At 35.9% G+C, this 14,024-nt stretch overlaps 1 protein-coding gene across 1 annotated transcript; it reads right to left on the reverse strand.

Moving 5' to 3' along the window:
* Nucleotides 1-178: 178 nt before the first annotated feature.
* LOC110458676 lies at nt 179-13,824 on the reverse strand. Its single transcript, XM_021510517.1, has 11 exons — nt 13,719-13,824; nt 12,362-12,545; nt 11,459-11,625; nt 10,280-10,543; nt 9,642-9,819; nt 8,759-8,868; nt 5,278-5,467; nt 4,263-4,366; nt 3,607-3,690; nt 2,401-2,479; nt 179-2,083 (listed from the first exon to the last, which is right to left on the reverse strand). Exons 4-11 carry the CDS (start codon nt 10,407-10,409, stop codon nt 1,858-1,860), a joined length of 1,101 nt encoding a protein of 366 aa, XP_021366192.1. The 5' UTR covers nt 10,410-10,543; nt 11,459-11,625; nt 12,362-12,545; nt 13,719-13,824; the 3' UTR covers nt 179-1,857.
* Between the last annotated feature and the right edge of the window lie 200 nt (nt 13,825-14,024).

Here is a 14,024-nt window from a genome sequence, read left to right on the forward strand (position 1 = left end):
AGCCCTACCTGTTGATCTGTTATGAAGACATAACGGCCAAGTAAATATAGATGAACAAGAAACGGCAGGCTTAAATAATTACGCAAGACCTTCAAATTGAGCCTGTTAGTTTTTTGTGATCAATGCTGAACTTAAAAATATAATATGACTCAATTTAAAATAAAATACAACCAAGTTGTTAAACTTGTAATATTTATTAAGAATCAAATATGTAATACATAATTCCTCGATCAACTCATTTCTTAATAAGAAAATTGAGACATCCCAAAGATATCTTCAACAGGTATAATATGACGCAAGCAATCTATATTTTCATAATATATATACATAAGAAATAAAAGCAATAGACAAAATGTTTACGATACCGGTAGTCGATCCCACGTGTATATATTTTTCAGACGAAAAATCGTTATTCATTGTAAATGTTAATGATGGTTGAAGCACTGTTTGATTGGTATTGAGAAAAAAGTGCAAGTATAACTTTGAAAGTTTGCCAGATGGTGAAATGTATCAACCACGAAGGAAATTTAAAAGGGGAGTCTATTTTGATAATACTTTGAATAATGTGTCCTTTATAAAATCCAAATCAAGAATATCAATTTAAACCCATGAACATTAAGCTTTAACAAATAATCAAATCCAATTGCAAAACCCCTGTGCGTAAAACGTCTTAATTAGTAGTAATAGAAAAAGAAAATACTTTTATCAAGGGAAAAATATGTTATTACCAGAAACCTATATAACGGATTTATCAAATTGTGAATTGACAACCCCAGTCGATTTAAGTTAAAAAACATTATCTATCGCGTAAAGGGTTTACTACTAAAGTTACAACAAATATTATCAATAAAGATGAAAACATTAAATGCATTAGATCTTCGAAGGTGTAGGGATCAGGAAAAGACAAAGATAGATAATTGATAATATTCAATTATAGCCTTTGGCTGAGGTCGATATCTTTTCTCGGGATCGATAAATCCAGGTATCGACCGAAGTTAAAGGCTACAATTATTTTATTATTTTCAAAACAGTGATTTCAGCAATCTAAAAAATAACATACCAAAAATGCTTCGGAAGCGAAACCGGTGAGTTGTTTGGTGACACGTCATAATTATATTTTTAGAAAATCCAGTCCTTTAACAAAAATCAAGCGCTCTAAGTCAATATCGGTTTTTATCGGTGGACACGTGATGCACTCCTGCCCAATCTCTTGTCGGGAATAATATGAAAAAATAGTAATACAAAACAGTAAGAAAATAACCTGTCATTAGAAAAATATAACTTTATATGATGTTAACAAAATTAGCATGATATCATTTCAGATGTTTACGTATCAATTTGATTTACTGCTAATTATATATTTACGGCGTTTCAATCATTTACATACCCTTTGTATTTGCATAGTCCTTTACCATGGTTAGAAACTGTGGTTTGTTTTTGTGTTATAAGTCGATGTTTTTTATCGTGCTCATCTGTGCATCTTTTAGTTGTTACTTGTTTTTTAGTTGTCACAGTCGAAGTTCTCGCTATGGGGGCGTAACTTTAATTGGAGAAGACGCTTATCCTTCCTGAACACCTTATTCTCCTAGTTTTTATGGATTAACATTTATTTAGTACCAGACAGTTCGTATAAATTCGTATTTTATTCATATTATGATGGTATTTAGATAATAGGATATATTTCAGTAACAATCAAAATTCCACAAAAAGGCAACAATTACGAACAAGTGTAACTAAAGCTTCGTAGCGGTTGAATTTCGTGCCCGTCGCAACCGATTTAGTGAAACATGACACACAAGGGCGATTTTGTTCAAAGCATCTTTCAAAGGTGTCATTGTCATCGGGAGACTCCCATATTCACTTGATCTGATCGTACACATGTATTTCATGGTACTGATTTTCTATCGCCTCCATTTCACGGTAATGTTTTTCTATTGCCGCCTTTTCGCTGTTGACGTTCGGGACCGTGTAGATGGCATTGTTTGACAATTGACTATTTGTTCCAACAGCGTCACCTATGTTATGTGGCGATTCCAAACCTGTTATATAGCCCTCTGCCAAACTACGCCTTCCTTCAGTAAATCTGAAATAGGTAAAGCAGCTGTTAACAGAAGAAATAGACTGATGCAACATAAAGATATGTGTATACACTAGTTAAAATCTATCGAAAAGAACATTAAATTTACAACTATTCACATTCCCTATTAAACAGATTCATCGCTACCTATTCGAATACACATTATCTTATCGGTGATCACGATCATTATTTAAAACAAACATTGAATGGTTATTTTAATTCGATTTAAATAAATAAAAAAATGTAATCTCCTTAATCTCTACGTTTAGATCACATTTGAACATTTAAGATAGATGTTTTGACTGCTTCTCTGCCACACTTACACTTTCGACCAAAGAAAGAAGAGGGCCGCCGCCGCCACTATCACCAGTGGACAGACAACTAACACTACTACCACCGTATCTGAAATAGATCATATATTTAGTTTACCATCGAGTCCACATTACTGTACATGAAGGTATGGAATGTATTTATCATATAATAATAGTTCACGTAAAATACCGTTTATATATATACAGTGAGTGGCATTAATATTTGTATTTTCAGCAGTGGGATTATCACTAGAAATCAAGGAAACACCCATTTCAAAATGTAGTATGTCTATGTAGACATTCAAACAAACTGAACACGGTTTATGACACCGTACGGCCATTTCATCTGTAAGGGACTTATCAGTGGTACGAGAATATACAAAATTGATATAAATGTAGTATGTCTAGGTAGCCATGACACCGTACGGCCATTTCATATGTAAGGGACTTATCAGTGGTACGAGAATATACAAAATTAATATAAATGTAGTATACGGGGTTTTTTTCTATAGGAAACTCATTTACTCTACAAAGTATCTAGCGATTCATTTTATATCTGTAAAATTCAACACATACACAAAAACACGGATATGCACAGAATTTACAATCATTTGAAAGTCAGTACGTGTTACAAGATGTATATAAAGATACATAAAGATAGTTCAATTGACCAGTTATTCTCCTTGTAGATTTCAAATGATGTAAACCTTCCTTTGTTCCTATTTGCCATAGTTTACGATATTAAGTTCGGATGTTAGTTTTTTGACACTTCGGTATTCCTTTGTTATTCATTTCTGTCTTTAAAGTTGTCCCCTGATAGGCATTTAGTTTCGTTCTATGCGTTGTTTAATGTTATCTATATTTTGCATTCATTTAATTTAAACTGGTACCGCTAATGACCACAACAATCAGACCTAGTAACAGTGTAGGAATAAGTACAACCTATAAGATTACTGCCAACATCTGGAATTGTTAACAATCCGAAGAGGCAGAGGCAGCAACCGTGTGATAAAAATAACGACACTGTAGATATCGTTATAAGGTTACCTGATTTTCACTTTAAATTTAACCTTGTTTTGAAGATCACAATATAAATGACGACACACTTTCAATTTTAAATGAAGGTTTTTGTATTCAGTTTTGATTTTATTTGTTGCAGTGGGGATGAAAATATTTTATTCTCGAATGAATGTCTGAAATGGCAATAGTTTTACATACCGTTTATCTCCCCTCTGTGGTTAAGTTCACTGCCGAGATAAGTGTCATCAACGACTTCATCCCTGCACCTTCTCAGCTGTTTAGCTAGTAAATGAAAGTTACATCAATAAGACTGTATGAAATTAACATTTTTTCTTTCTTTTAATTTTAATTGATTTCGATAGCCATTCTATTCCTTTTTTATTAAATTGAAACCTATGATTCCAATTTCAAATCAATCATGTAATTGTGGTATACGTTCTGTTACTCGCGTTTGTAACAGACAGCACTGTGGTTCTTTTCTCCATCCCCGTGTAACTTCATACCAAGTATAACACTTTATTTGATTTACATTTAAGTATTAATAGACTTGTTAAAATAACACGTGTCTCCTTTTCTGTATACTTATATTATACACCCGTGAAAATAAACAGAAAACCCGTCGATTTTATTTATCGTTATTTAAGTATTATTTACTCTATAGAAGACATATTCCAGCCCCTTTCCTTTTTTCTGATAAAAGCACTATGTAAACGATAAAAGGTTCATCCGGTCAATTTTCGCTATGCTTGCGTTGGAATCACTTTCCGGGTAGATAAACACATCCTTTTATTTTCCTTATGCCTACACGGCCGGAAGTGAGACATATTTCTATAAACTCTGATTACAGTACTCACCACCACTTTTGTGAACCAATTTGGGCGTTTGTATGAACGTCGTACGGAGAATTGGGCCAACGTCTTCGTACATTGTTCCACCATTTCGTACTCGTGCGATTCCGCTTCATGAAAAGTAATGTTAATTATAACAAACTCCTCATCACTCGTGCAAGTGTAATTGATTCAATCATATCCATTTCATCATTCATGCCCCATGCCATTTACTTCCGGAATAGATAATGGTTTCATTCTTGTACCATGTCACTCACTCCTCAATAGGTAATTTCAATCATTCATGTCTAATGTAAATCATTCTTAGAAGTTGTTTCTTTAATTATTTAATTATTCATATTCAACTAATTCTGTCCAGTAAATGCCCAGTTAATCATTTATTCCATATGTCATTCATCAAAACTAAATCATTCAATCACCGAAAACCAATGCGGCTGTATATACCACCATTACATAATATTTACATTCTGTATGCTTAGACCCATTGACAAAAATTACATTCATAAATGCATAACACAGGTGTTCATAGAATCTCAGCACGTGGGAACTGATAGTAACCTGATCACACTGCGTAGTAATACACTACAAAAACTACTCACTCGGAACGACCGACCTAGATGCTTAATTCTTACAACTTAAAATATTATTGAACTGTGCTTTGTGAAATATCCACGTATTCACGTGTCCTGTGCTACAAATAAACATTGAATATGGAACTACATTTTGTTGTGTTATTGTTGTTGACGGTTGCTAAGATCTCTCACGATAGTGTCACATTTCCCCGCGTAAAAACACTGTTCTCGCCACTGCGTTGCACCCGTGTATAAGCAGGAACAAACCCTGTTTATTTGCTTTATTCGTTGTTATATCGATCCACTGAAAGGATTCGTCAATGTAAATATAAGGAATGATATTTATTTTTTCAACATTTATGACCTCATAAATGTTGAAAAAATAAAAATCATTCCTTAAGTGAAACGTGTATTTGTTTCCTTAAGTGATTCAATAAAAAGGCTCCTACATTATGCAATCTGCAGAAGGGTTGTAAGTGCAGTGGTACTTCCCGAAGTAAACATGTCCTCCAGTCGCAACCAAGCCCGATAAATCAAAGCCGCTCTGACTGTTATGTTGTTGATAGATTACGTAGAACAGGAGTGTTGACCTGTCAACCTTCCATACAGTATCCTCACTCAGCACGTAGATCGACGATTCTGTCAGACAGATTACATCAGAGACTTAAATTATCAACCAAACAATTTGTATTGTTTTATATTAAGTTTTAGAAACATATGCATGCTACCAATGAGTACAGATATCGTGAAAGCATATCTACATTGTTCAATCATATAAGGCTATCATTGAGGTCCACGTACGTCCACAGTTGTATCTTCATCCTCATATTGTAATAATTTACAGAATATCAGAACATATACCGGCTAAATAGATTTTTATATTGTTAATAGAATACTGTAATTATATAACAAGATATAACGTAAGGAGAATTCTTTATCCTATTAATAATGATATACAACATTGATGTAGCGCCCTATATAATTTGTAAAATTACTCTTAAGCGCTTTACAACATATGGATAATAGTATTCGATATAATTGTTATATAAAAATGGCTTACAATCACAATATACATTAAGCAAGTAGATAAGTATCTTATTATTAATAGCATATGGTAAGCTATTCCACAAAGTGGCCGAAACCTTCCCCAAGCATCGGTTTCTATAGGTCATGGTACGAGATTTTGGGACACACAACAATGATTATGTCTCCAACCGTAGTGAGCGTGAGTGTAACAAGCTCCTGTAGGTACTTGGGAACTGTTCCATTCAGTGCCTTGTATGTGTACACCAAAACGTTGGTATCATACAGGTAACCAGCGCATTTAATATAGCACAGGTGTGATGTGCTCTCTCTCTCTCTCTCTCTCTCTCTCTCTCTCTCTCTCTCTCTCTCTCTCTCTCTCTCTCTCTTTCGGGTTCGAGTAATCAGACGTGCTTCAGTGTCTTGGACTAGTGAGTTTGTTAGATATACCACAGAGCAGGGCATAACCTTAATCCAACCGAGAGGTAACAAGTGAATGCACCAAATTCTTGCATGCATCTGCAGTCATAAACTGCCGGATACAGCTGAAGTTCCTGATCTAGTAGTAACAGGATTTGGCAATAGCGTTCACTTGTTTTCTTCATGCTCATTGAACTATCACAGTATACCCCTAGGTTTTTAACAGCTGGGACAGTCTCAATAGTTCTGGCACCAATCTTGATCTGGAAAGCCATTGTTTGTTGACACTTTGGGGAAAGACGATTAGTCTTTTCCTGATTAAGCTTTAGCGTGTTTGCTTTCATCCAGATACTGATGTCTGTCAGACAAGCTTCCAGATGTTTTGATATTGTATCCCAACTGTCCTGTGGTTTGATGACCATGTACATTTGTGTGCCATCAGCATAACAATGATAGCGAAGGCTATCTCAACGACAAATCTCTCCGATTGGTTTGGAATACAGGCAATATATTCGTGGTCCTAACACCGACCCTTGAGGAACTCCGAAATCTAGTACTTTGTAATGTGAAATGGTAGATCCGATGACATAACACTGTCGCCGTTCACTCAGATAAGACTATCCAGCTTAATGCGGACTCCAGACGTTAATAAAGTATGCCATTGTCAATGACGTAAAATGCAGCTGACAAATCCAGCATGACAAGCACCGCTCTGCACATTTTATTCAATGCAGAAACTTTGCCATTATGTAAACGTAGGCGGACAGTCTCAGAAGAGTGTCCCATGCGGTAGGCTGATTGCGGGTTGTCATGGAGACTGTTTGCATAGAGATGAACCTCTAAACGCCAGGACACAATTTTCTCTAAGATCTTAGACAGGAAAGGCAGACTTGATAATGGGCAGTAGTTCTTCAACTCCTCCTTTTTCATTCCAGGCTTCTTCAACAACGGTCTAACATGTGCCTTCTTGAAATACAATGAACCTTTGACTCAGACAATGATTTGTTCATGATTGATGTTATCAAAGGAAGCAGTACTTCAAGACATTGCTGTAATAGGTATGTAGGAAGTGGATCAAGCTAACAAAACTTCGATTCCGAGGTCATGATGATATTGCGCACCTCGTCCTGAGTTGTTCGTGAGAGCTTTGTTAATGGTTCCCCATCAAATTGAATGTCAGCAGTCAAGACAGAGATATCATTATCAGCAGCAGAGTTCACTTCGCCAATATTTATATATGTTTAAGCTACTTTTAGAAAGTAATCACTGAACTTGTTTGACAAGTCTTTTTTCAGAAGTACAGCTTGGCAGGATGATTTCACCTCTCTGACCCATTAGGTTTTTGGTGAGTCTAAAAAGCTGTCTATGATCCTTACCACATTCTTCGATTATTTCCGATTAATAAGCCTTCATTGACTGAGTGAGAAGTGAACCAACTAGCCGAAATTGTTCCTTATAAATCTGTCGTTAAACGGTTAATTTGGTCCTTCGCTACTGTCTCTCTGCTTTTCTGCGGAGATTTTCATTATACCACGGGACATTCGGTCATACAGCTTTCCCCTTAGTCTGTAGAGGTGCTAGTTTCTATATAAGGGCTTCTATTCTAGATGTGTATGCTTCAACAAGATCATCACCTTCGGTAGATTGAAGGGCAGAAGAAGACTGAATGTCATTGTTGAAATCTGGTATTGAAATTTCGCGGAATTTCCGGAAGCTCAACTCTTTTCTTGCACGATCTGGCTTACTACAATTAAATGTTGTTTGGACAGCAAGGTGATCACCATATTGGTTCCACTTAACATCACTTAGACATGGATCAATCGCTAAAATTGATCCATGCATGACCGAGTTATCTTCCCTTGTTATGACAACATCCAGTGCGTGACCATGGTGTGTGTAGCTTCTGTCAAATGCTGAATCAGACCCCTGGAATCTAGTAGCACAGAGAACGGGGAGCACCTGGTCATCGATATCTGAACCAAACCATGTTTCTGTTAATGAAAGAATGTCAATGTGCTTAGATGTTACAAAATGCCCGATGGACAATGACTTATGCTTCACCGAGCGACAGTTTACGGACACTAAATTCGGAGGAATAATGTAGAATCTCGTACGATACTGATGATGTCGGAATACGTGTGGGAGTATTGTAAGGAGAATGCACAACAGTGTTGATGCCTGATACCTCTGTAAGTGCAGTGTGCCCATGCGAGAAAGTGTGCAAGGCAGACAGATCATTTGTAGTAACCAACTGAATGAGATATTACTACCCAATGGGTAACATTTGCTGATTGTTGCTAGATACAGTGCATTCATTCAGTTTCAAAGACAATTTTGTTAAAATTGAAATCAGTACAAATTTGCCATGAAATCTAGATGGTCGAGTTAGACAAACAGAAAAGGGCGTGCCTGCCTGTTGGTTCAGGGCGTGGAGACATTTCCGCTAAATGATATTCGATTTGTTTAAGGAATAAGAAAATTACCCACCGTCAAATGTGACACCATCAATATACCCAGAGTGAGTGAATATCCGCTCCTTATCAGTGCCGTCGTAGTTCGATTGGAAAACGCCATTATACGACCCCCATATCAATTTGCTGAAACAAACAAATGTATTAGACAAGTTCAACTATAATCGTTCACCAAGGTTAACACTTTCAGCAAGAAAGACTTTCCACATGCTGCTACTTGTATCTGTAAGCATCCGGAAGCATTTGATAGCCCTACTTATTAAAGGTGTTATTACCAATGGCGTTTAATTCGCTCACGCGACTTAGAGAATAACAATCTAAGATTTATATCGATAAAAGGGTATGATAATAATTGAAGCATGGTGTACATGTTGCTTGATCTAGCAATGTAATTTGTCAGATAGCGATATTCTCTGGAAATTTAATAATGGCAATATAAAAGACGATGTTACGTTTCAAATTTACATGATATTCAGCTAATATGGATGGTTACTGCGAAATAAATGTAAGCGCAGACGACATAGCATTATTAGGATTTTATTGAACTTTTTCCAGAAATGCATGGACTTTTAGGACATGTTGTTGTCATCAGTTTTATCACAAAGGAATACCTACAGTCTACTGAAAAATCATAGCATCAATTTGACCTTTTATGGCATGAGAGCCTTGACCTTAGCAATGTGGAGATAATTCCTTGCGACACATACTCTATTAATGATACATCGATTTATGAATAAGATGATACCTATGATATAAATAATTTTAACGAGCCAATTAGAACGTGCCCAGGACTTCAGGTATAAGTACCCAAGATTTGTATATTTGTGACCTATTTGCAAAAATTTGATTTACGTGTAATGTCTGCCTTCAACATGAAAAAATAATACTATTATTATTACCTGATGTGCGGATCAACGGCCATGTGAAACACTTCTGCTTCTCCACTGTGGATGGCGTTACTCTGATCCATGGTCCAGTCCTGCCCCAGTCTAACCCTATAAATGTTACCTTTACTGGTGGAGTACACAAACATGCTCTGCTTGAAACTGTCCACAGCCAGAGCTTGGACGTAGAGGTCTATCAATAAAAATGTATTTCCTAATAGGCATGCTGACTTAAAATGGTTGGAACAAATGGATGGATGTAAATACTTACAGCAAAAACAAACACCAACAAAACACGCAATTATCCTATAATGTCAACATACTATGACACAAGTAGAACTAGAAATTAGAGACACAAAATCAAAAGAATATCCTTACAAAACGCATGTTAAACCAGTTAGAATAGTAAAGCTTTTCCTGCGCCACGTGAGTGTTGTCTCTTGTCAAATTGTAAAAAGTATGTCGTTTTCTTTGCTTCTCCAACCGACTTTGTGTTTCAGGTTTTTCCTTGTGTGGCTATGTTAACAATCGTAACACATTATTGGAACAAAGTGTATACAGTTGTGGTGGTGATAAAGTTGCAAAAGGTGTAAAATAACAGTAATATTGTGTCCTCCATTGTATCAAATAGAAAGAACAATTTCAAAACATACCTGTTGTGGCCTCTTTCCTGACGTCACTTCCGTCTATGCGCATACTGTAAACATACAGCTGGAAAGCGACACCGTAGAATATTCTGTTAGAAGCGTGATCATATGCCTGGGCAGTGACGATATGTGACATAGGTATAGTAGAGTATATTCCATTTTCGTTGAGCTTATATAATGATCGTTCAGCAGCTCCAGACAGGAAGAAAGAATCCCCTTCAATATCATCTCTGCCGCTTTCTTCGATAGTTTGTTCATAACAAGGGGGTTCTGTAAATATATTGAAAATTATAATATTCCTTAAAAATGAGTTCTGTCTGACTATAAATTCCCTTGTTGTTATCAATTACGAATATTGAGGCATATCAACGACGTTTAACATAAACACTGAGGCGAACTGAATACTACTTCCATTTAAGGATCCCTGTCCAACTGCACTGTGGTTTTCATATATGTACTTACCTCCCCTTAACTTCCGTTTTGATAGAACTGTAGAGCAATCAGGTCAGAACACTTCCATCGACAAGGTAAATTACTCGGTTAAAGCAATACTTGAGCAGTGTAAAGTTCAGGTTTCGAACCCGGCTCTAGACCCAATGTGTCCTTTTTACACTCAGAACTTAATTATTACTTAGATCCTGTATATATTATCTCATAAATGTCCCACAAGGTATGGTTTTCTTTTCAGAAATGATTTATCAAATACATGTTGAAAAAACAAAGTTTCAGATACTAAGTAACAGTTTGTGGCAGTTGTACGGGGATCCTTAATGAACCGCTCTCGATGTTGGTCGATCACAGTTTCCTCCTTAATGCAAATCCCAACAACACGACCAACATATTTAAAAATTCTCTGAGTTCCATCTCATCGATAAGACCAGTATAAAGGGTTCTGCGTTCCGGTTGTCGACTTGATACGGGTTGAACACCACCTTGTCTTAAGTTTGTTTGAATAAATAGCTTCAAAAGTGGTTCCGCGGGGAAAAGGAGCAAACATCAAGTTTAAAACTTGTTTAAAAACCTAACTATACAAAAAATGTGTCGGTTCTGTGTTTTATTTCTACTACTTTCCTTTTCGGAATATAATGCATGATTTTGTACAGTATATGTATCATGTGTGGAAAATTACCCTGTATCAACTGAAATTACATATTATAATAATTGTAATACGTGGAAGCTTCATACCTGTTGTTGTTGACACGGGCACTATCGGGATCGCTGTTGCTGCTAGTGTTGTTTCGCTGTTAGATCTTGATACGTATACAAGTGCATGTTGATATCCGCGATTTGTTAACACGATTGGACCAAACAGTTTGAAGTCAGAACCATCTGTTTTCACGGTTGCAATAGAGCTGCATGCATGAAAAAAAAACACAAATATAAACGCGAATGAAGAAATATTAAAATAAATCAAAACAATTTGCTTTTTGATTAATCATTTGATATAGAACAATCTTTCTGATCGGATGATTTTCATTTGTTTAAATATTGTGTCATACTTGTATAAATATAGCAATGTGCAAAATATATATCTCTGACTATTAACTTATAATTAATTACATTGTGAATGACGAGAAATGTCAACGGACATTTAAGGATGAAATATCAAAATTATTATCAATATGTTATCGTGTTTGAGCCATTTATGAAAGTACGGTCCGGCTATAATATTTCACTTACTTAACTGTTTTACTAAATATCATAGTATCTCAGTTGTTAAGATTGACTAATATAATAGTGTCATTATATAACATCTTAATATTTGTTGAGTGAAATGTATGGCTTGAATGGCGAAGTATGCAAGGTTGTGATGGTTATTTTGTGTATTGTTTAAGCTATCCAGGGGCGGAGTACGACCACATCTGGACATTGCAGTGGGTGCAAGTGGCAAACGGGACACAGGACCCCCCACCCCTCAAGGTCAGCCAGAGGTCATCAACAGCTGGCAAGTTAAGTTCACCTATTGTGTGTTTTTGTGTAACTGTATAGTTTGTTTTGTTAATTTCTAATTATCTCTACAGAGGCTTGTCCCGCGTTACACTGTACTTATCATTAAATATTGTAGTGATAATTGTATGACACACCTACCTGTTGCACCTGTTGGTCGGGTTATATATACACACTGCACTACTGAAGTACAGACTATTCCCAATCAAGACCAGACTTTTAGCCCTGGTGGAGTCCCCAGTGTCAAAGATCTCGGTATAGGTTAATGACAGGGATCGGTCAATCTTGAAGATCTTTTCATTCTTTATGCCATAAACGTTCCTCTCTGCAAAATAAATAAAAACAATAAAACTCGCTGTAAATTGCAATTCAAATGTCTGTAATTGACAGAAGTATACACATTTTTTCCTTTAATATATGTAAACGTCTTTGCTATCGATTTCCTCTCCATTTATTCGACAAAATGTCTCTCTGCTTTCATATACATATAATATATACAGGTTTTAATGATTGATATGATTTTAAATTGCCATCGGGATATAACTGTACTCGACACAAATTGTCGGTATTTCGCGAGGTCAAAATAGTGTGATTTTATCCATTTGTTTTGGAAATATGATGGCAGATGGCGGTATGTGCGTTTGGCTTTACAACGTGAACATGAACGTTGGGGGAAATCCTTTCTGAGTAAATTTAAGGCGGTATGCGGATTTGGCGGTTTAACGGGTGGCATTAAAACGGGGTTTTACTGTAATATATACGGTTTTTAATGATTGATAAAAATTTAAACAAAAATTATGCAGCCATACCGATCGAAATAATTACACGGGTTTTAGTGATCGAAATAATTACACGGGTTTTAGTGATCGAAATAATTACACGGGTTTTAGTGATCGAAATAATTACACGGGTTTTAGTGATCGAAATAATTACACGGGTTTTAGTGATCGAAATAATTACACGGGTTTTAGTGATCGAAATAATTACACGGGTTTTAGTGATCGAAATAATTACACGGGTTTTAGTGATCGAAATAATTACACGGGTTTTAGTGATCGAAATAATTACACGGGTTTTAGTGATCGATGCAATTTTAAAGGATTAAATAAACGGATAAATCATACAGGCATAGTGATCGAAATATTAATACAGGTTTTAGTGATCGATATAATTAAACAGGTTTTAGTGATCGATATAAGGAAACAAGTTTTAGTTATCGAAATAATGATACCAGTTTCCTCTCCGATTTTAGTGCATTCATTGGTTATGTTTTAGTTTAGCTTTTGTTCATTTTGTCTATTAGGGTTTTTTAATTAATGACAAAAATGAATAAAATAATTATCAATTAATACAAATTTTAAGAAAAACGTTCAATGGATGGATTTAATTGAACAGATAACAAAACCTTTGGTGAAGGTACACGTTACTATGCATGAAGACTATCAACTATTTTGCTCGACCAACAATGTAGACATTTCTATAAGTGTAGCTTACATACCATCAACTGTAAGTCCACTGACGAGAACAGATGTTGACAGGAGATGTTTCCTGTTTGTCCCATCATAGTTTGATTGCCATACACCTGTTGTTGATCCCCAGAATAGCTGTCTAGAAACAAAGCCATATAACATATTTACAACTTTGGGGATCTTAGCAGCTCAGTCGACTGGGCAGGACATTCAAACGAAAAAGGCGGGGCACGTTTAATCGATGGGATGTTTTGCCCTTCTGTCATTATTTTATGAAAGACATGGAACTTCACTTTCAGATGGTGTATACACACATACATTTGAACAAGTACCAT

Source organism: Mizuhopecten yessoensis, unplaced genomic scaffold, assembly GCF_002113885.1.
Source record: "Mizuhopecten yessoensis strain PY_sf001 unplaced genomic scaffold, ASM211388v2 scaffold9685, whole genome shotgun sequence".
Lineage (NCBI taxonomy): Eukaryota > Metazoa > Mollusca > Bivalvia > Pectinida > Pectinidae > Mizuhopecten > Mizuhopecten yessoensis.

Excerpts from the sequence above, each read along its gene's own strand:
- LOC110458676 (XM_021510517.1), bottom strand. The coding sequence starts at position 10,409 with ATGTCACATATCGTCACTGCCCAGGCATATGATCACGCTTCTAACAGA. Across the intron at positions 8,869-9,641 it reads GCCGTTGATCCGCACATCAG|CAAATTGATATGGGGGTCGT; the intron begins GTAATAATAATA and ends TGTTTGTTTCAG. Across the intron at positions 5,468-8,758 it reads TGATGGTGTCACATTTGACG|AATCGTCGATCTACGTGCTG; the intron begins GTGGGTAATTTT and ends TCTGTCTGACAG.